Here is a 23975-nt window from a genome sequence, read left to right on the forward strand (position 1 = left end):
CTAATGTTTTTTTTTGTGTACCAGGTCCGTAATGATTTAGTAGATAGCACATCGAAGACAATGACATAAACTATTAGTGGGAAAATCATAGGGAAAACGGTCTGCTCTGCTCATATAATCTTTTGTAAGCTGTCCGAAACAATACGTACAATCAGATACGGTTTCTTGACATTAAAAGGAATATTTTGTTTTGCCTAGGATTGGACCATTTACGGTCTCTGATGTGGTATCTAAAAGGGCCAACCCTTCCCTCTAAGGTTCAATTTTGACCAGTAACTTCAGTATGTGTGACTCTGTGACCAATAAAACAGAAGCTGATATTTTGTCCGAGCTGACTCATTGGTTATGGATCCCGATCTTAAGCAATAGAGCAGGAACCGCCAACGTCGGCACATAATTTAAAATTAAAGTACTCTCTCGACGTCTCGTTGTATTGTAGTGGACACACAAAATCTTCCCGAGCATATTTTGAGCAGCTGACGTAATTTCCTCTTATGCATCTATTAAAAGTGAATCCGTCCAAAGTGAAGGGAAATATGCATGAGTCACCAGTCTCCCAGGATATGCAGTCATTTGCACAAGCATCATTTGTCCTATAAGCAAGCAACCCTAGCTGAGAAGTCTTCGGTTTTTAAACATAAAAATTGTCGGTATCGTCGATTTTCGTCTAGTCAAAAACGACGAGATCTCGTACAATTTTTTTTGTGCTAGAGAGCAAATATAAGTACGATTTCCTACATCTGAAACCGAACACGCCGACAATTTCTTACGTTGGAAACCAAAAATACCCAAAATTTCTTACGTCAGTTGTGATCGGTTTTCTCAACTAGGGAGGGAGACTGTCTTTTTATGAGAGGAAACGCTAAGAGTGTAAAATCTAATTAATGTGTGATTGTTTTACACGTAGCACTGTTTAAGCGAAATGAAAAATGCATTAACCTACTTCCTTTCGAAATTTGAATTTGAAAATACCAGCTAGAGAAATGTATGTTAATTAAACGAACTCAACTGACTGGGTAGAAACCCAAATGGAGTAGTAGCTTAACCAGTGAGTTTTCAGAAGTGCTGAGAAATACAGAACAAACTTTCAATAGCCAAAAATTAGAAAAATAGGTCAAATCCCGTGCCGAATTTTTACCCCAATAAAGATGTAAGATTAGGGGGAAATCGGGTGAATTTTCAGCAAACTCCTCTCAAAACGCTTACATCTTTGTGGGGGGTAAGGGGGTGGGTAAAATGGTGCATGAATAAGGGGTAATTTTGGGGGATAAAAATCATGCAAGAGTGGGCGGGGGCGAATTATCCCCCTTGGAAAGCCTAATCTTACATTGTTTTATCCCCCAATACTCGAAGACTGACAGTCTTGAACCCTGGACCTCTGTAACCTCAGACAGTTCTCTTTAGCCTCTAAACTATCAACTCTTACCTGATTCTTGACGGTTCATCTATAAGAATCTACTCCCATTGCCCCCATTGCCCCAGTTATGATACATCGTTTTACCCCCTAAAGATACCCCCACAAATTACCCCCTAGCCTTACATCTGTTTGGGGGGGTTAATTTTTGGGTGGTAAAATCTAAAAACTCCTCCCCCCCCCCCCTCTTACCCCCCTTATCTTACATCATTTTACACCATTGCCCCACTTATGTTACATCGTTTTAGCCCCTAAAGATACCCACACAAATTACCCCTAGCCTTACATCGGTTTGGGGGGGGGGGTAATTTCTGGGTGGTAAAATCTAAAAACTCCCCCCATTACCCCCCTTACCCCCCTTATCTTACATCATTTTACTCCCTAATATTACCCCCCTAATCTTACAAAATTTTTTTTGGGGGGGGGGGGGGTAATTTTTTTTGGGGGGGGGGGGGGGGTAAAATCTAAAAATTCCACCCATTACCCCTGTACCCCTTAACTTACATAGTTTTTCCCTAGAATTACCTCCTGCATCTTTTTCGGGGGATAATTTTACATTTTTAGGGGGGATAATTTTTGGGGAGAAAATGCCCCGCATTACCCCCTAATCTTACATGTTTTCATCCCCCATAGACAATTACCCCGTCAACTTTTACATGAGTTTGGGGGTCAATCAGGGGGTGGGTGTCGGTAACTTTGACAAGGGATAACATGTTATTATACAAGCAAAATAAGTCCACAAAAATCTTGATAATTTTTTTTGCATTGGCGTAGATTAAAATTTTCCCTTGTACATGGCAGTGCTTCATGCAAAAAATGTGCCATCAAAAGGCGTCGTTACAATGACTTCCTTCCTCGATTCAAGAAAAAATTAGGTAATCTTAACAATCCTTTGGGTGAGTTTCTTTGTTCATGTCCAATTATTGGCGGAAAAAGTTTATTTAATTATTAATATTTAGCAATTTTTTTTCAGGCTGTCATTTTTCAGATCTCTTACTTATCTGATCAACTGACAACCATCAACTAAAGTACAGCGCATTGGTTGCAGTCTGGGGATGCCAATCAACTCTAGAAAATTTTTACAAAATGAGTTCTGAATACCATACTTACATATCGCACGGTCCCACTAGATGCTCAGAACTTGCACCTAAACAGGCGAAGACCGAGTGTAGTAAAAAATTGGTACTTTTTGAGCACTCAAAAAACCTATGATCAGTCTGTTACCAGCAGGAGCAAACAACTAATCGGACAGTCCCCATACGGAATTGACCTCTGATAATACTTTTATGCAATCGAAAACTACTCTTGATCAAACCATTCCGGTCATTTTTATACTATGGTAAGGCCAAAATCGGACATTGGCTAGACTGTTGTGCGCTCAAACCTGTTAGCACAACCTGTAATTCTGATCTGGAATGTGAACCCGTGATTAGAGGTCAAATCCGTCTGGGACCTTAACCTGGTTGTTGCGTTGTAGTATCGGTAACATTTTAAAGATTACGCAAGTTTTGTAATGCCTTCTCGATTAAAAAAATAATCAAAAATTGCAATCTTGTCTCAAACCCGGGTTGATGATCACAAAAAAAATTTCAGTAGCCAATCTAGGTCATATATGATTCCTAGTAATCATAATAGGCCATAAATGATTTGTATGAACTCTTGGAAGTCATTTCATATACCTCCTAGAAATGAAACAGGGATCAGACAAAAAATTTCAAGCCTAAAAAATGTATAATTTTAATTTCTATCGAAGTTTTAAAAAAATCTTGAAAATTATACAAGGTCATATATGACATATAAAACAATGCTGTGGCACAAATTCCCGTATAATGTGGTCAGAAGACATATTAAACTATTATATCGCATTTGCAATCCAAATTTAATTCCTCGCGTGCGCTAAAGAAAAAACTTTGCGATTTGAATTTATCACAAAAGGAGTTTGAGATTTAGCGCAAAATTTTTTCAACAATTTTTGTTTAAAAAGAGCTTTTATAGGTATTAACTGGCTTCAGAGAACATCAAAACTTTGTGTGTCTATTTGGACTTATTCTTTTATTTAGTGCCCAACTTTGCAAATGGTATTGTACGTTAGGGTCTTTTTGTGGATCACATATTGTTGCCGGGGAATCACATAGGTGATGCCTAACCGAATTAATTTTTTAAAAAAACTTAAAGGGTAAAATGATTTATTGAAAATAGGTGTATGGTTTTAATCAAACTAGGTTCATATATGATTTCTTGATTATCATACAAGGATCAGGTATGATTTCTTAGTAGTCAAACAAGGATCCTGTTAGAAAATACGTTATGATTTGTATGACGTTATATATAATCCTTGTATGACTACTAAGAAGCGGATACCGGGGTAAAAAGAGTTGTATTTTTAATTCATATTTAAGTCCAATTTTAAGAAAAGAAGTAACCTGCTTTCCTTCTGAGACAATCAGCTTGTCCTCTCAACGCTTTTCTATGAACATTTTCTCAAGTCTTTTTTCCTCTTGTTCTCTTTCATCAATCAAGAAACAAATGTTTTTTTTTGCAATTGATCAAATTTTTTTCGATTTTTATAAATTTCTGGGATTAAGCAAGCCTAATATTTTCGTTTCAAACAACTCATTCAAACAAAGATGACTGCTGAGGGTAATCTTAAAACGTTCCATATCAAGATAATAAATACTGCTATGGGCAAAAAATGTATTCTATTAGCTTTTTCATTAAACATGTGTCAAACAATCATTTAAAACTGAACTTCCGTGTCTTTATTGTTATAACAAAAAACTATTCGTGGTTCGAACTTCTTTAATTGTTGGTTTGTGCGGTCCCAACGTTATCCAAAAGAGGTTTGATTTTTAGACTTTTTTATTTATTCCTTTTTTGTCCGGATTTGTTTTTTGGAAGTTCCTCCGAATCTGCCAACTCGCAACATTGGTTTTCGCTTATTGTTATTACCTTTTTATGTTTTTTACTACCCATTTGTTTTCTCAATCTTTCCAGCTCGATTTTTCATTTTGTTTTAATTAAAAACCCGCTCGGCGTAAATGACATCAACCATAGAAAAATTGCGGAGGAAATATCAAAACAAAATTTTAAGTTTTTTGAGAGAGCTTCTTAGCATTTGTTAAAGTGGAAAATTCCTGGTGTATTCTTAACATTTCAAGTTTCTGATAGAAATCTCAGAGCTTGATTACCATTTCGTCAATACTTTTCCAATAGAATAGAGGTAGTGGTTCGTTTTTGACTACTGAGTAGCAAGAAACATTCACCTCTATAGAAACAAGATGGTTGGGTAGTTCCTCCAAAGTTAGTTGAACATTGGTGCGTAAGATTCGAAGTGAGAGGCAGGATTCCATTGTCAAATTCACAAATGTCTCCGTTAGTTGTTCTACACTGACCACAGTAGCGACTTTTCACAGCTCTAAACACCAAAAAAACTGTAACTTATCCAAATCAAACAAAAGATAAGAGCAATTTAGTTCCTAAGTGGGGAAGCTGAAACTTTGATGACAATCAGCAAAATCTGCTTCCTTTTGTTGAACATTTTCAGCGCATTTAGGGATACGTATTTTTGAACTTTCGTCGACGGAGCAGGAATTTTGAAAGTTTCTTGAAATTACTCAATAAGGCACACTCTCAACAATCACAATAGTTTTGGTATTATACCAAAATTACTTGAATAAAACTCAGCAGTCCACAAAAGGTATCGAGAATAAGTTTTCAAAAAAGAACCTTCAGGTCACTTCTGCTATACAGAGCCCAAGGTCAATCAAATACACAATACTATTTGATAATCAATTAAAGACTTGGTTTTGTATCCTCGCGAAGCAATATTAAATAGACGACAAAAAAGAGCGATTATTAAGCATCTCTATTTCCTATTGTTCCATTTAAAAAATTTGATTGAGTTCGCAAAGAATGAAGCTATAAGTCAATTTCCCAAAAAGAATGGTAGAATATTTGTGTTTGTTTGTTTGTTTGTGAAAGTCTCAGCTTAGGCATGAAAGTTTTTGTAAAACTTCACCTCTTGTCGAATCTGATTTGTTTCTCCTTTGCTAACACTCAGCGGATACACACGCATGCACATGCATAAACACATATACATGCACACACACACACACACACACACACACACACACACACACACACACACACAAACACATACACACACACACACACACACACACACACACACACACACACACACACTTAAACATGCACACACACACTCAAATACACACACACACACATTAACACACACGTATGCACATAAACACACGCAAGAATATAATCTATCACGCATCCACAGACAGGCACACAGAAAATACCTAAAACTGAAAGCTTTAATTTTGGGGGGAAAAACCATTTAAATCATGATTACATCATTAACCTAAACGTCAGGACAAATCCAATGTACTTTGCATCCTGATTAACAAACTCGTTGTACACGTTGACATTCATAGTTTCGGTTTCAGAGCACACGGTTGGAGCAATGTTCTTCAATTTGGTGCCAGAACTCAACCCAATTCCATGATACAAAACATATTGTCCTTTGGTGTATTGCAGATGTTCTGCAGAATCAGGAAAGAACGAATTTGCTGATGAAGAGCAGTATTGTCCATCCCAGGTGTCTTTAAAACCATCACCTGTTCCTTCGAATTCGACAAAATACATACACCTATGACCTCTGGCTTCTTCGATTCCCATGGCCAGGATGGCAACCATCACGTGATAACCCTCAGGGGCAGTCACAATGTACGAACAGTTAAATGACGGGGCCAAGCTCATTTGTCTATTTTGGGCAGTAGTCAAAAAGTCTCCATCCAAAAACTCATCTTCACGAATTACAGTTTTATTTAGATCTGCTGCCCAATTGCGAGATACTATATAGCGAGTCTCAATTGAGGCGCTGACGCTAATTTCTTCCCCATTTTGACACCTTTGACATAATGACTGACCAGTCAAAATAATGGAAATTAAAGTCGAAAACAAAGATAAATGACATTCATTTCTCGACGAAAATAGACTGGGTATTGCCATGTGGCTGGTTAAAACCTTCGTTCTTGACCGTAATCACGGGAACAAAATTCGTCAGAAAAATTGGGTAAAGTATTACTTTTGAGCACTGAATTTTGACTCACATTTATCAATAGTTTAGATATTACAACAGTTTTGCATGTAGCATTTTATCACTCAATCTAAATTAAACTTGAAATTCCACGACATTCAATCGAATTTTGATACAACCTGATAAGATATGCCTGATGTTGAAAAGACTTGAAACATTTTGACAAGAACTTGAAAAGTTTTTGATAAATTTTAATAAGATAAACCTACGTTTTTATCCGGGTTAAAAAAAGAAAATTTTTGACAACTCTATTTTTACTCAAGAAAGGCTATGGCCATCATTTTATCCAAAACATAAAGGCATACAATTCACCGTACTGTTAAAATGCAAGCAAAAAATTTTTAAAACATGAAAATTTGAAAAAAAAGTCTTGTTTCAAAAGTCTTTATTTTTTAAGATGTTAGAGATATGCTATGCACATTTCATTTACTTTGGTTGTTTTTCGAGTAGTACCAACTGTAAAAATTATGTTTCATTAAAAAATTCCACCAGAACGCAACGAAAAGAAAATGGAAAAACTCTACAAAAACTTAAAATTCAGTTGGTTTTGTCTGCGTCATGTATACGGTGAAAAATCTTGGTTTGTTCCTCAATGAAAATTCTCTAAGCATTATTTCAATTGTGATTGACAGTGATGCTGATATTTTAAGCTTTTGGGACCTTAGTGGGGGCCTTTTGGTGGCCACCCTGTATAATGTGTGTATTATGTACATAATGAGGTTGCACCTAATTGAAAACTTTATCAGACTTGAAAACAAGAGTTGTCCGTTATTTCCGGAGAATTGTTGTTTAATCTTACAAATTCGTTTTATATCAAGTTTAGAGAATCTTTTTATTATTTCAACCTCGCTTCTCTTGCCATTTCATGTTCAATCTTTTTGTTGATGTTGCTAAGATATTGTTTTTGACACGCAAATATTTTGCTAAATTGTACATATCTTGACGTTTACAAATCAAGCGCCATGTCTTGATTTTGACACGACTTAACATCATTTGGCATATTTCTTATCAAGGTGTATCCACTTCAAATTCACTGTTACTTAAACAGAAAGTCTGCCATTTTAGGAGTAGTTATTTCTATCAGACGACTTCTGTCATAAAACTCTAACTAAATAAGGTATTGCGATTTGGTATTGCAATTTGCAATAAGGAGATAAAATTGTGCAATTCGGCTGTTGCTTGTTTTTTTTCTGAATGATTACGATCCTTTTTTCTTAGCCAAGCAACGTAATTCGAAATAATTTTCCATGAAAATAGCTCGATATTGTTCAGTTTTGGAACAAGAAAGACTGCACTAAACGTTGATGCACTATAGTTATTTCGATATTTATCAACTTCTTACAGCTTTACATAAAAGTTTTTGAATGGAATTTTTTTAACCCACGATGGTTATACGCTTAGAGGGTAAAGATTTTCTGTCAGTTTTTCATTTCTCATTTTTATTTAAACCTGAAGAACTGAATCTTTTTAAAAATAAGTCTCTACAAGAAGAATGGCTAAAACTTAGGTGCGCCGTAACAAGAGCCATAGTTAGCATAAAATTTTGACCAAACAGTTAAAAATATTTGTTCGGAACTTTTAACCTCAATAACCCCCACCTCCCCCTCCCCCTCATTCGCCATCTAAAATTTGAGCCATAGTAATTTCGATAGGAGCCATTCAAAATTTTGTTTAACAAATTTTGACACAAATAGTTTGAAATAGTGCTTGAAGCGACCAAAAGAACTGCCCTGCGGCTAACACTGCTAATGAAAAATATGATTTCGGCAATGCGCGAAGCACGAAAGTGGGTAGTAGATATTGGAAGAGTGGAAAATGACAACAACTAATCTATACAATAAATCGTTTAAAGTGGAAGAATTGTGGGAGCAATATCCAGCTGTTAAATAAAATAAGTCTACTACTAACTAACAGATAATATCAAATTCAAAAAATTGATGCGCTAATTTATTAATTTTTATAATGGAGTTAAACTTCTGATGGCCTAATAAAAAATATGTTGCAGAAGTCCCGCTAATGGATCACCCGCGAAAAAAAAACAAGCTATGCAAGTTGTTTCTTCATTACCAGAGACATTTTCAAAAAATGACATTTCCAGAGACATTTTCAAAGAGACATTTTCTTCATTACCAGTTAATTTCTAACTCGGTGAAATTCGAATGGAATAATTCAACAATATATTTAACACTTTAAATGTGCCATTTCTGTTCTTCATTGTTCAATTTAAATGTTTGCTACATAACTTTAAGGGCAAAATTTTCTGTCTTATTGAAAATTTGGAACAATTTTATTGAAATACAAGGCTATTAGGAATAAATCATTGCGAAACAACTATCAGCAAGGCAAAGAAAATAGTCAGACACAACTCATACTTTTTCCTTCAATCCTTGTTTCTGAAAAAAACTAACTGACTATTCAGAAAACTAGCTCATAATCCTCACAGAACATTTTTTTTTTGAATCTACAATATTGTAACTCTTCAAAACCGACATTTTCTTCCAAGTATAATTTTTCCGAAAGATGGCAATACAAATTATTTTTCAATATAGAAAAAAATTTCATGTTTAAGTCAGCATGTAGCTTTTATTATTTTTGAAAACTGCGTTCAAATTTGAAGCATATGACATTCTCTAAAAGATTAAATTGAGTTCTTATTTGCCGACCAATGCGTTCGTTAATGTTACCAGATAAAATCCTTGCTCTCTGTCACTTAAACTACTCTGTCACTTAAAGTACTCGATACACCATTGGTTTGCAAAAAAACTGCAATACCAAGTGCAGACCATTTTTTTCAGGTCTTCAAAAGTGTGATAAAATGTAATAGTGCAGTACTAAAGAGTTGACTGTTCTATCACATTTGAGACTTTTGAGAAGTTTAAGCGACAGAGAGCAAGGATTTCATCTGGTAACCTTAACACATTGGTTGGTAAATATGAACTTAATTTATTCTTTTAGATACCATCATATGCTTTAAATTTAAACAGCTTTGCAACAATTGCATTGAATACGGTGGAAATAGGAAAGAATTGCGTTTTTAGCGTTGAAAGCTGTGAATGCGGTGAAAAAAAAAGAGTTCACGCAAGAAAATATTGCCCAAAAAGTTAATAAAATTACTTGTTCGGAATTTTTTACCTCATTAACGCCCACCACCCTTGTTCTCACTCACCACCTGAAAGTTTAGCTATAGTTAATATCCATATCACCAGTTCGCAAACTTTGTTTTCAATTTTTGGCCTAAACAATGTGAAATGGTTCTCCATGCACAATTTAGGTTATCAAATGTTCTTGAAAACTGTTCACGTTCCAAGAGGCATCCAGGGTTGAGATGTCAACAAAACCATTGCAAAAAACGTAAGTGTTGCGGTGAGTGCGGTAAAAAGAGGTAGGAATTACAATTTTATCGCTGAAAGATTTGAACGCTTTGAAGAAAAATCCACCGCAAAAATTCAAAAATCTTACAAAAATTCGTCGCCAAATTTACCAATTATCATCGCCGCAGAAAAAGTGCAAAAAGAGGTGAATGTAGAGGTGAATTCGTTGAGAGAGAGGGTAAAAATAAATTCGTTGCTAAAAACAGCAAATCCTACAAAGTTTCATCGCTCAGTTAGTTAAATTTTCTATTAGCCCACATCTTAATGTAACTATACGATTTGAAAGTGTAGGATTAGAAAGTGCTATGAAACTCTAAGATTTGAGCCGAATGCTTTGAAAGCTTTATATAATATCTCACCGCTTATGCAGTAAATTTCACTGCGATGCGCAAATAGCTGCAGTAGTGGTGGCAGAGGTCGTTTTTTAAAATGATTTTCTTGTTATGATTTCTGCTTACCACTCTTAACTTGCCAGTTTTATTGAATCTTTTTGCATCAACCAACAGACAATTTCGAAATCTTAAAATTTTAGGAGACGGTTTATAAGGTTACGAAAGAATTTTTGGTGTAGTTTCTCAAGAAAAGTTACATTTTCATCTATTTTAATTTGCATTTCAGCAAATATTATTTTTCAATAAAATCAGATTTTAATCGGAATAACATGTTAATCAAAACACTTCAAACTCAAGGTCAGAGATCTCTATGTATGGTAAGTCTGAAACGTCAAAAAATTGATGTTTCTCCAGAAAAAAAGCTGTATAAAAAATTTAATTTAAAACTGTTCGTAGCGGTGAAATTTTTATTTCATCCTTTAAGCAGTGAGAACAAAAACACGATCGCCACTGACAACTGCGACTCTTACAAAATTTCAACGCCTATGTTTTCCATAAGTTTACTGAATCTGATTTGAATTCATCCGAAAAAAGATAGATTTAAGTGACAGACGGGGCACTGGAAAAAGTTTATGACGTGCAGAAGGTGAGCTGTTAAAATCAGTATACAGTAGTTTCTTCGTTGTGGGAATTCTGATGAAAGCGGTAAGAACAAACATCTGACAGCTAAAAACCACAAATTTTACAAAAATACACCGCTAAACTTCAACGCAAATCTTAAAAAAATTCTCCGTTTTCACCGATTTCATCGCTAAAAGATGTGGGCGCTTTGCAGTGAAAAATGTTTAAATTTTTTCACATCTATTCGCCGAACTTCTTCCATTATTTTTTCACAAAAAAAATCGACCAGGAACAGGAGTAAAATAAAAAGTTCAATTATTAGATTTCCACATTTATGAGTTTTTTAAGAGGTCAGACCAAGTTCATTTGCTGTTCCAACCCCATCTTAGTTGTGAAGACAAATAATCTTCTCAACTGGGCCCTTTTTTCTGTTTTGAATGATCGATATATTCGCCGTTCATAATTGTGATTGTGATATCCCTGACCGTGAAGATACGTATTTGAGCCACGAATCCATTTAGAAATTGTAGAGTTGGATTCGAGGTGCGAATCCAAGCTGTTACTAATTTGTGGGATTACCACTTTTAGTTTTGCTTAGCAATTGAGCTACGAATGTAGCTGTATTTTATCTGACGTGGAAATCCTCCTCAAATCTAATGGGATTCTTCTTATTGGAATACAGGGTAGATTAAGAGCAACTGAATTAAGTAATGAAATTTATGAGAATGAATTATGATAAGAAGTGGGTGATGTGAACGAACTGAAAAGATGAATTATTAGTCGACGGAAACTTAACATATGTGAATTATGACTTTTAGTCAGACAAGGGCAAACTTAAGGTGAAACTATACTTAAACAACTGAACATGAAATTAATATGGTACAACCGTACCACATATCCTCGGCTCTAATTAAATTTTAAATTGCAGCAGTGTAAAACTTAGGATATTAACAACATGTGTACTGGTTAGTATAATTAGTAAATTAATGAGAGCAGCAACAATCAACAGAAATTTACAGTGGAATGGAAGGACTGATGCTGGTTAGATTACATTACATGTAAGTCTGTGACATTTACGGTTAAACGTAAGTACAATGACTTTTAACAATTAAAAACTAAATACGTTCGCAAATAAATAGCGAACTTTAACAGAAAATTAGCACAATTGTGCTGCGAATCCAGATTTACATTAAATAACTGCTAATTGATTAAATTAAAATTGAATTGCAATGAAGGAAAAAGTTCTGAACAATAGTTTAATTAGTTTTAAATTTGGTTTTCTGCGTCGAAGACGCTCATACTAATCTCCCTTGCATAGTCGTCGTATTCGTCACTCTCCGGAGACCAGGTTCCGACAGGGGGAGGTGCAGGAGGATTCACTACTGCGAGCTCGAATTCTGTTTCAGTTGCAGGAGGCTGTCATGCCTCTTCTTGGAGTATAGTTTCAATAACCGGATTTGCAGTCTTTTATCTTTTGAAAGCAGGGGCAGAGCCATAGCTAATGGAACAGACAGAATTCTCGAAACCAAAATAGTCTGGAGCTCGTCGATTCCTTCTGGTTTTCGATGTAGACGGCGAAGCAGTGGACGAGGTGACCCATGACGCAGCAATAGAGGGTGCATTGGACGTATTCAAATTGGTTGACAACTTGCTCGAGCGATTACTTCCCGGTTGTGGTTTCATCGGTTTACAGGAAGACATGGCCTTCGAAATATTGCTATTGGCTGATGAAACTCCTGAGGCCGCATCAGACTGGGTGGGTCGATGGCGAATTTTAATCTCCCCACGATACTTCTTCTTAAGGTCCTTTGTGTGTTGAGCAATTTTTTCTTCCGTGGTTTTCTCATAGGAAAGAGGACGTCTTTGAGCGTTTTGCCATAACTCAGTGTTGCGATCAGCGCGATTGCCGAATTTGGCAAAATCGCTGTTCCTCACACTTACCTCTGGAACTCCGGGTTCCTTAATAACTGTGGTCGTGTCAGAAGTTCGGAAAACCGTACTGCCCGGGCCAATGTTTCCCATAGACCACGAAGATCTTCCTTGAACCTCTTAGACGTCTTGCGTGCTAGTTTAATTTCCAGTGACTTTTCCGACCGCGGAATGGGATTATTTATTTTCGGATGCATAATGAATCTGGACACCAATTTGTTCGTGTCACCATTATAACGACGTCCTGCATCCACTTCTGCCTTTTGCATCGCCTCTTCAATGAGTATGTCACTGCGGTCACCGGTCACCCATCCATTTTCATCGAGGTAGTCCTCCATGAGAACTGTATCTGCGTCTAAATAGTGGTGGAGAATGTGTTCATATGATAAATTTCTCCCAAAATGTGCTTGGAAAGTTGTTACATTTTATTGATGAGGTTAGAGGGGCACGCAGAATACGCAGCTGTTTCGAATATCAATTTACTGTTGTTTGATTATGGGTGGCAAATATACGTAGTAAATCAGCTTATACAAATAGTGTAAATTACCCGCCAAAGCTTGATCTGGATGTGTGAAATTAGCTCAAAGTTAGCGCATGTGCTTTCTCACTTTTAACTTTCGGAGTCATGCTGAAACCTCTTCTTCCGAGCTGGGTTTCACCAAGAAGATATGTACGAAAATGTGAGTGTTTTCTTATTCCAAGCGATTTGGTCAGAGTATCTGCAGGCACGTTTATTGTAGTCAAATATGACAGTTCAAGTTTCTGGTTTTCTACCAGTTCTCGCACAAAGTGCAGTTTTATGGCAAAATGTTTAGTTTTTCCATGATGCATTGAATGCATACTCAATGCAATACAAGCCTGATTATCGACAAAATTTTTCAGAGGTAGAGAGGTAGTTTACAGGAAATTCCTAAGTCCTCTAGGATTCCACTTAGGTGAATGGCTTTTTTACTCGCCTCAACAACAGAATTAAACTCTGCTTCAGCAGTTGATGTTGTCACAGTCTTTTGGGACTTACAACCCCAACTTATTGCTCCAGACAACTCACTCAACTTGAAACAAAAACCTGAAGTGCTCCTCCTATTATCTATGTTCCCTGCCCAGTCCGCATCAGAAAAATTCAACAAATCCAGAACCTGAGTCTTACTGAAAGTTCAAGTCTGATGCATTGCTCCTCTTAAGTATCTAAGAACACGCTTGGCTGCTTTCCAATGAACTTTTCCGGGATTTTCAACAAATGAACTTAGTGCATTAGCAGCAAAACAAATATCAGGTCTACTCGACAAAGCTAAATATATAAGACAACCTGTCAAACTTCGGAAATTAGTTTTGCTCATTCTAAATTGCTCCTCACTCCCCTCCTGAGGGCAATCATTTTTTGATAGTTTACAAATTTCTTCTAATGGTGTGCCAATTGGCCTACAATCGTTCATTTTGAAAGTTTCTAATGTTTTTTCTGTGTATTTTTCTCGCCTAATTTTTATTTCCGATGAAGTCCTCTCAATTTTCATTCTTAAAAACCACGTCAATTCTGAATAGTCACTAATTTTAAGTTTCTTGGAAATTTCAGCGTAAACCCAATCACAAAAATTTTCAGAAAGGCGAAAGGCCACAAATTATTAAGTCATCTACCCACAAACAAAGAATTCCAACTATTTTTTCGTCCTGCTTTTTTATAAACAAACAGTCGTCATGAAATGAGTTAACAAATCTTAGTGTAATCAAGAAGGCCTTCAAAGTCAAAAACCAGTTTATTCCAGATTGTTTCAAACCATACAAGCTCTTTTTCAAATTACAAACAAATGGTTTCCCCTTTTCATCTAAAATTTCAAAACCTTCAGGTTGTTTAATGACTACATCTTCTTCAATCGGAGCGCTTAGGTAAGCAGTTTTTATGTCCATTTGTTTTAACTGAAAATCGTTAGAAATAGCCAGAGACATCAAAATTCTAATGGCTGAAAGTCTAGTTGTAGGTGAGTATGTTTCGTAAAAATCTTTTCCGAAAACTTGGCTAAAACCTTTTGCAACAAAACGAGCTTTATAGCGACATATATCACCATCAAGGTCGAATTTCAAAGCAAAATGCCATCTGCTTCCTACTGGTTTTTCATCACTTTTCACTAAGGACCAAACATTGTTTTCAACCAAAGGGTCGTACTCATTTTTCATTGCTTCAAACCAATTTGGTCTTTGCAAAGCATCATCAACATTTTTTGGAAGCAAAGTATCGATAGCCAGTTGACTCAAAAAAGAAACTTCATTTGAATGGTTATCAATGTCTGCGACTAATTTTTGTGTTTTCTTCTGTCTAAAGTAAAATTCATTTTCATTAAATCTTACGTTTCGTGACTTTCGGATTTTCAGTTCTCCTTTTTCGTCTTCAAACCCAATCAAATAACATTTACTATTATCAGAATTCCCAAGAAAAATTCCCTTTTTTTGAGGTTTGATCTAATTTTTTTTGCGAAACTGTTTTTCAATATGCATAAATGCCACACAACCAAAAAGTTTGACGAAAGATAAATTAGGTTTTTTATTGTACATCAATTCTAAAGGTGTTTTCTCAGGAGCTGAATACAAAAGCATGTTTTTGATGTAAAAAGCCATGTTCAAAGCATACGTCCAATATTTTTTGTCCAAGCAAGCGTTGTCTAAGAAACAGCGAGCCATAGCAACAGAAGTTCCCCAAATTCTTTCAATTTTTCCATTTTCTTGAGGAGTTTATGGAGCAGAGTTTTCAAAACGAATTTCTTGGTTCCTACAATAGCACTTAAACTCGTTTGAAATGTATTCTCCACCTCCATTCGAAACTAAAGTTCCTGGTTTTCCAACATCAGCACAAAACTGTTTAAACTTATCCAAGACCTCGTCTCTTGTTTTCATAAAATAAACTTTTGAGAAACGACTAAAACCATCTACAAATCCAATGGCATAACAATGGCCCTCAACAGCTTCAGGAGAAATTTTTCCTAAGACATCTGTATGCACAATGTTCAAAGTGTCTTTCGCTCTTGTCATGCAATCCTTGGGAACAGGCTGTTTTTTCGACTTATTTAACTCACAAAGTTCACAACACTCAATATTTGAATTACTTGTTTTCATACCTTCAACAAATTCTGGCAGACGTTTCAAATCAGAAAAATTGTTATGTCTGATCTTTGCATGCCACATTTGTGAACTGTCAACACTAAAGCAATTTTCATTAGAACAAGGAAAAATTTTCCACCCAATTAATCCATTTTCAACTTCAAAAGGAAACGAGACTTTATTAAAAACAAGTTCAAGTTTTCCACCGAAAGAAACATCGACACCCGCTTCTCTAAGTTTTGAAACAGAAAATAAGTTTTTTGAGTTATCAGGTACATTAAAGCATCTTTTAAAACAATTTTTTTCAATTCTTCCTTGCTATTCTTAGCGAAAAACTCAACATCCCCTTTTCCTAAGATTGCAGAGTGCGTTTTGTTGACATTGTGAATTATGCCCAAACAATTTTCATCCAGGTTAGCAAAAGTACTTTTATCTTTAATCATGTAGTTTGTTGCACCAGAGTAAATGATAAAATCTTGGTGTTCAACACAATTCTCACTCGAGAAAAAGCTAAAACTTTCCTCTTCTTGTTCCTCCGATACCAAAATTTGACTTTCTTTCGAATTATTTTTTCGTTCATTTTTCATTGCATGGGATTCAAATTTTTTGTAAGTAAAACAGTTCTTGGCAATATGTCCAATATTTTGCACTTAAAACAAGTTATTTTTGAATTAAGTTTCTCTTTGTTAGGTTCCGATGGTTGTGCACGACAAAATTCTGCAATATGCCCCCTCTTGTGACAATTAAAACAAGTTCGATCATTGGTAAAGAAAACGGATTCTGATCTCTGTATTTCTGTCGTTGCGTTTCTCACTTTCAAAATTCATCAAATCACATTTAATTTCATCCAAGGTTTTATCTTGACCATATTTTACCAGAGTACAAAAACTTTCAAATTCACGAGGAAGTCCCTTCAAAAGTATCAAGACAAACATTTTTTCACTTATTGACTCATCGACTTCGGAAAGGTTCAATTGCATGTCCTCGGCTCTAGTAATATAGTCTACTATGCTTTCGTTATTGTATTTTCTCAAATTTGTTAAATCAGATATTAGTTTTTGTAAACGCGGCCTCTCAAAACTTTTAAACCTCTTACACAACACGCTCCAAGCTTCAGATCCTTTTCCCCTATATGGTCGCAAAAAAACTGACTTCTTGTCGAGGCACTGAACAAGTTCATACCAAATGGCCATTTGTTTTTCGTCAAAAATCTGTTTTCCCTTTCTATTGGCCGCACCAATTTGCTCCTGTGAAGGTCATCCCCTCAGCGTAGGTATAAAATCCCTATATCCCACAGTGCCGTCAAGAATTTTATTCAATTTCAAAACATGCATTCGTGCCTCAAACTGTTCAGAAAAATAGACAAAGTCTTCTTCTTTACCGCTAAAAAAATTTATCAATTGTTTTGCTATTCATGCTTAAGGAGTTGAGCTAATATTGTGTGTTAAAAAACTTTTGAAAATGAAACTTAAACGTTCAACAAGGTAAAATTAAAGTTATAAACCTGACTGTACGCTAATCGAACAAACAACTTAGACAACTAAACTAAAGAACATCAAACAGTTCTTTCTTTTTTTCAGACCTTCAGCACATATCAGCTATGTTTATAAAACGAACTTTTTTTTCTTTCAACAAAACATCTTAACTTTAAAAGCCAAAGTAACTTAGATTTTGGAAAACACACATAAACGTCTTTTAAAAGTAAAACTTTTGGCCACCAGACACCTTTTATTTATGAAACTCTTTGACTTCTACTTAAATATTTTTAATAGCAAAGCAGAGTCTGCAAAAAAAATCGTCACTATACAAAATAAAAAATTAGTAGAAAGCAGTGCTCTTCAAAAGCTATATGAGAAAATCTGTCTACTTAGTATAAAAGATGACCCATTTTATTTGAGAACGTAGTATCCTTGACAAAGTTGGAGTGGACATTGACCAATATAGCCAATGAATCCCCCACTGCGACTAAGCACGATGAGGTCGGATCCTCCAGATAATTTCTCAAAGACTTTTCTCTTACGCATGGGCCAATTTTTGCAATATTCTTCAAGCAAGCTTTCTATGCATCACCTTTTACTATGCTGTTACTATATTCAACCATATTGCAGGTTTTCATATGTTTCAAATGGTTTACACAAGGTTACATGCCCTGCAGGGATTCTGACCAAAATCGCTTCTACAAGTTCAATCTGTTTTACAGATAGATTTTACAACTTTTAATAAACGGACTCTTTTAATCGACCCTCTTTTGTTTCAATCGACCGTTTTTTGTTTAATCACGAGTGGTTTTAACACACCCGTAATCAAGCTTTGACGCGCGCTGGAATCTTTAACTTTATAAATATCAAGCAAAAAATTAAATCACTAAATCAACAATTTCAGAGTTTGACTCTCCCTCTCTCTCTCTCTCACTGTCTTCTCTCTCTCTCTTTCTCTCTCTCTCTCTCTTTCTGTGTCTTTATTGTTCTCTCTCTCTCTCTTTCTCTCTCCTTCTGTTCCTGTCTTTGTCACTCTCTTTTGATCTGACACCCTCTCTTTCTCTGTCCTTCGTTGTCACTCAAGCAGGCCACCTTTCTCTTGTCTTGTCTCACTTGTCAGTTTTCTGGGCCCATAACCTATTGATGAGGTTAGAGGGGCACGCAGACTACGCAGTTGTTTCGACTATCAATTTACTGTTGTTTGATTATGGGTGGCAAATATAACTAGTAAATCAGCTTATATAAATAGTGTAAATTACCCGCGAAAGTTTGATCTGGATGTGTGAAATTAGCTCGAAGTTAGCGCTTGTGCTTTCTCACTTTTAACTTTCGGAGTCATGCTGAAACATTTGTTGTCTTTTGTTTGCATATACGCAATTGATATACTATTGACTTTATGGCTTCTTTAATTGTGAATGTTTTATTTCTACTAGCTAATTTCATGCAGCTTAAGCGTCGTTTAATAGTTTGTATCAAACGCTCTACTAATCCAATAGCTCTATGGTCATTAGCAGGAGCGGTGATTATGTTAATATTATGTTGTTTACAAAAATTCTTATTTTGATATCCTATTAAACAACGAGCTTGATCTAACCTAATAATTCGGGGAACACCGTGTATTTGAATGTATTCATCTAAAAATTTAATTACATTAGGTCCGTTAGCTTTATCAAGGACTTCTACAGTAGGATATTTTGAAAAACGGTCAATGCATGCAAGAAAATGGATATCTTGATTTTTTTTTTCGTTTGTAATAGGGCCGCCAAAATCAATTTGTATTTCTTCATTAGGTTCTGAACAATTTTATAAAGGCTTCCATTTTGATGCCGGAACAACGGGTTTGAGATTCTTACCAATATCAGTACAAGGCTTGCACTGGGCAGCCTTGTTTAGAATTTCACGATGCATATACGGCCAAAATGCATATTGTCCCAGGGTTATCGTACCCCAGCTGCCATGGTGCTTGAGATGGAGACTCTCTAGTACGGCGTCTTGAATGGAGTGCGGAATTGCCACATTTTCGTCCATACATACACAACCGGACCGTACATGCAAGTCCCTCCAGAATGAGAACAAATAAGGGTTCACCTCTTTAGACCGTGGTGGGTCGTTTTGCAAGATGCAATCTCGCACCTCTCTAAGGACTGCGTCCTTACTGGTGAGGACGGCCAGGAATCCCTTAGTAAACAACTGTGTTAAGTTGTTTTCGAATACTTCCTCCTTCGACAGTTCCAAATTGGGAGAGTTTTGGCCGTCATTTGAGGAATGGGTGGAGTTCACGGCGGAGTTTGGTGTTGACTGGAATGTGACCCTGCTGTGGTTAGGGGGGGTTGTGGGTTTGACCTCGGGCTTGTCATATTGGATTGAAAGATTGAACGGATATGGCTTGAGTTTGCTTGAGCTCTAGATGCGTCGCATTTGATCCGCGCTTCCAAGTGTGGATTATAATGTGTATTTTCCGTTGCATTTGCGACTTTATTTTTAATTGATTGAAAGTGGGTTTCATGTTCATCATTCCAAACAATTTTTATGTTCTTTTTGAGTAATGGCCGAAGTGGATGGCACAATTGCGATAGGTTAGGGATGAATTTTCCTATATAGTGAACAGAGCCCTAGAATGATCGTAGTTGTTTTAAGTTGTTTGGTGCAGGTAGGGATAAGATTGCCGCTGTTTTTGATTCAAGTGGTAGGATTCCTGACTGAGTAAATTTATGTCCTAACCATTCAGTTCCGGTTTTAGCGAAGTGACATTTAGGTAAATTTATTCTTAAATTATCCTCATCTATTTTTTTTTAAACATTTGTAGACTAACTTTAAGTGTTCTTCTTCAGAACCTCGACTAACTACGATTATATCATCCAAAAAGCAATAAGTCTTTTGAAGTCCGACTAATGTATAATCCATTACTTTTTGGAATGCCGTTGGCATATCAGTTAATCCGTAGAAACCGGTAATAAAACGATATGTACCAGTTCCCTCACCACTAATAATAATAAGTTGCAATAACGAGCCGTTTCCGGGTCTAGATTAAGTTGACTGTATGCGTACTTTAAATCCAGAGTTGAAAAATATGCTGTCTCTTGTGAAGCGGTTGTATTTATATTTTGTTGAATGGTGTCAATTAAATTATCTATATTCGGCAATTGGTATTTATTTTTATGAATAGATTTATTCAAAATTTTGGAGTCTAAAGCCAGTTTAACTGTTTTATCTCTCTTTACTGTGATAAGTATTGGGGAAATAAAGTTTTTATCTGAACAACTGTTTAATTTCTTGATATGTTTTTCGTCAAGTATTTTTTTAAGTTCTGAATTAAATAGTGGTTGTAAATTAATTGGGACTCGTCGTCCTTTTTGATGTGTAGGTAAAAACTGTTTGTGAAATGTGGATTTGGCTGAAAGTTTCAAAAATTTACCGATTTTTGCGATGAGACCCGGAAAATCAAATGCAATCTGTTTCTTGATTAAACATTGGTTTTGATCAATATTTGCGAATTGTTTCAACTGTGTTAGAGAAAAGCCTAGCTTTGAGAAGAGATCTCGTTCAATGATGGGTCGATGACCAGCTGGCAGGGTGCGTGAGATGGAGACTCTCTAGTACGGCGTCTTGAATGGAGTGTGGAATTGCCACACGTTCGTTCATACATACACAACCGGACCGTACATGCAAGTCCCTCCAGAATGAGAACAAAAAAGGGCTCACCTCTTTATACCGTTGTGGGTCGTTTTGCAAGATGCAATCTCGCACTTCCTTAAAGACTGCGTCCTTACTGGTGAGGACGGCCAAGAATCCATCAGTAAACAACTGTGTTAAATTGTTTTCGAATACTTCCTCCTTCGACAGTTCCAAATTGGGGGAGTTTTGGCCGTCATTTGAAGAATGGGTGGAGTTCACGGCGGAGTTTGGTGTTGACTGGAATGTGACCTTGCTGTGGTTAAGGGGTGTTGTGGGTTTGACCTCGGGCTTGTCATATTGGATTGAAAGATTGAATGGATATGGGTTGAGTTTGCTTGAGCTTTAAATTTCGGCTAAATTCGACTTGAGAGTATGTTTGAATTTGAACTAGAATGGATTTGAGCTGCGTTTGCAGAGTTCTCGAGAAGCAACTGAGTGGTATTACGATTAATGGCAGAAAGCAATTTGGAATAGTTTGTTGAGTGAGGATGTGAGGCATGTGTGGAATGTGTGTGATTGACGCTGCAAAAGTGCTTTGATTGACAGTTTTGCTGTGTGGTATTTACATAAATTGCTGCAATAGCGTCACGAATGCGGGTAGTTGTTGCTACCGCAAATTCCTCATCATATTTGTTTGTAACTTTTGCTTCTTGATTTGGTTGGCGGGAAAAATAATCTACCAGCCCCATTTTTGCGCTTGGTATGTGTTCAATATTAAAATCAAAAGGTAAAAGAAGATCTATCCAACGGGTTAAACGACTATTACAAAATTGGTTGGACCGGTGTTCTTTCATAATTGAAAGTATTGCTCGATGATCTGTGATGATAGTGAAAGATCTGCCAAATAAATAAAATTTAAAATGTTCAACGGACCACAAAACTCCTAATAATTCTAATTCGTTAACACTGTAACGTTCCTCGTTTGAGTTGAGGAAACAAAACGCAAATGCAACTGCATGCCAAAGGTAGGTGAACGTTGCTCTAATGCTATTCCTAATCCCGCTCTAGATGCGTTGCATTTGATCCGCGTTTCAAAGTGTGGATTATAATGTGTATTTTCCGTTCCATTTGCGACTTTATTTTTAATTGAGTGAAAGTGGGTTTCATGTTCATCATTCCAAACAAATTTTATGTTCTTTTTGAGTAATGGCCGAAGTAGATGGCACAATTGTGATAGGTTAGGGATGATTTTTCCTATATAGTGAACAGAGCCTAAGAATGATCGTAGTTGTTTTAAGTTGTTTGTTGCAGGTAGGGATAAGATTGCCGCTGTTTTTGATTCAAGTGGTGCGATTCCTGACTGAGTAAATTTATGTTCTAACCATTCAGTTCCGGTTTTAGCGAAGTGACATTTAAGTAAATTTATTCTTAAATTATCCTCATCTAATTTTTTTAAACATTTGTAGACTAACTTTAAGTGTTCTTCTTTAGAACCTCGACTAACTACGATTATATCATCCAAAAAGCAATAAGTATTTAGAAGTCCGACTAATGTATAATCCATTACTTTTTGGAAAGCCGTTGGCATATCAGTTAATCCGTAGAGACCGGTAATAAAACGATATGTACCAGTTCCCTCACCACTAATAAAATTAAAGTTGCAATGCCGAGCCGTTTCCGGGTCTAGATTAAGTTGACTGTAGGCGTACTTTAAATCCAGAGTCGAAAAATATGCTTTCTCTTGTGAAGCGGTTGTATTTAAATTTTGTTGAATCGTGTCAATTAAATTATCTATTTTCGGCAATTGGTATTTATTTTTATGAATAGATTTATTCAAAATTTTGGAGTCTAAAGCCAGTTTAACTGTTTTATCTCTCTTTACTGTGATAACTATTGGGGAAATGAAGTTTTTATCTGAAAAACTGTTTAATTTTATTATATGTTTTTCGTCAAGTAGTTTTTTAAGTTCTGAATTAACTAGTGGTTGTAAATTAATTGGGACTCGTCGTTCTTTTTGATGTGTAGGCGTAAACTGTTTGTGAAATGTGGATTTGACTGAAAGTTTCAAAAATTTACGGATTCTTGTGATGAGACCTGGAAAATCAAATGCAATCTGTTTCTTTATTAAACATTGGTTTTGATCAATATTTGCGACTTGTTTCAACTGTGTTAGAGAAAAGCCTAGCTTTGAGAAGAGATCTCGTCCAATGATGGGTCGATGACCATCTTCTACTACTGTTACATCAACGCCCGTGGCTATCCAGTCATTACATTTGATTGATGTATTAATCACACCAAAAATCTTGATTATATCATTAGAGAAAGTTTTCAAGTCATGTATCTCTGGTGACTGTACCCAATTGCTTTCTTTTGCATGCTGACACCACCGCGTTTGCGAGACTTTTATTATTAGTTGTGCACACGCATCCCGAATCCACCAATGCTTTTGTTGTCGTATTCCCGACACAAATGTTCAAATTCACCGGTTCCACCTCTCGAGTGTCGCTGTTAACTGAAATCCTCGCCACACAAATATCATTATAGTCGTCATAATCCGAATCATAGTTTGCGTCGTATATGCTCTGCTGCTTGAGTAGTCTGTCTATATTACTGACTTGTTCGGCCGCTGTTGTAGAGGTACCCACTGTGACCACCTCAGAAACAGAATCATCTAAATTATTTACACTGGGTTTTGGTTTATAGGGGAGTTTAGGTTTGCGAATGACTTTTGCAAAGTGGTTAACAATACCACAATTTTTACAATTCTCTCCACTGGCAGGGCAATTTTGTCTATGCGAAGCTGACCATCCATAGCCACAGTTTGGACAAGTTGTAGGCTTGACTAATTGGCTAGCCGATGGGCGTGATCTATTCCATAATCCGTGTACATTATTCACTGTCGTACTGGTAATTTCGTTTGTGGTCGTCTGAGCTGCTGTCCCATATTTTTTCAGTTGATTTTGTATTCCCATTTCAAGATTCATGGCAACTTCTAGTGCCTTCTTC

The 23975-nt window shown here is 36.2% G+C and overlaps 1 protein-coding gene across 1 annotated transcript; it reads right to left on the reverse strand.

Moving 5' to 3' along the window:
• Positions 1-219: 219 nt before the first annotated feature.
• LOC142342218 (uncharacterized) lies at positions 220-6479 on the reverse strand. The gene is made up of 4 exons (XM_075393473.1): positions 5799-6479; positions 4678-4829; positions 2525-2561; positions 220-593 (listed from the first exon to the last, which is right to left on the reverse strand). The coding sequence occupies exons 1-4, from the start codon at positions 6446-6448 to the stop codon at positions 359-361; spliced, it is 1074 nt and encodes a 357-aa protein (XP_075249588.1). The 5' UTR covers positions 6449-6479; the 3' UTR covers positions 220-358.
• Between the last annotated feature and the right edge of the window lie 17496 nt (positions 6480-23975).

The sequence above is a fragment of the Convolutriloba macropyga genome, chromosome 7 (genome assembly GCF_964194025.1).
Source record: "Convolutriloba macropyga chromosome 7, txConMacr16.3, whole genome shotgun sequence".
Lineage (NCBI taxonomy): Eukaryota > Metazoa > Xenacoelomorpha > Acoela > Convolutidae > Convolutriloba > Convolutriloba macropyga.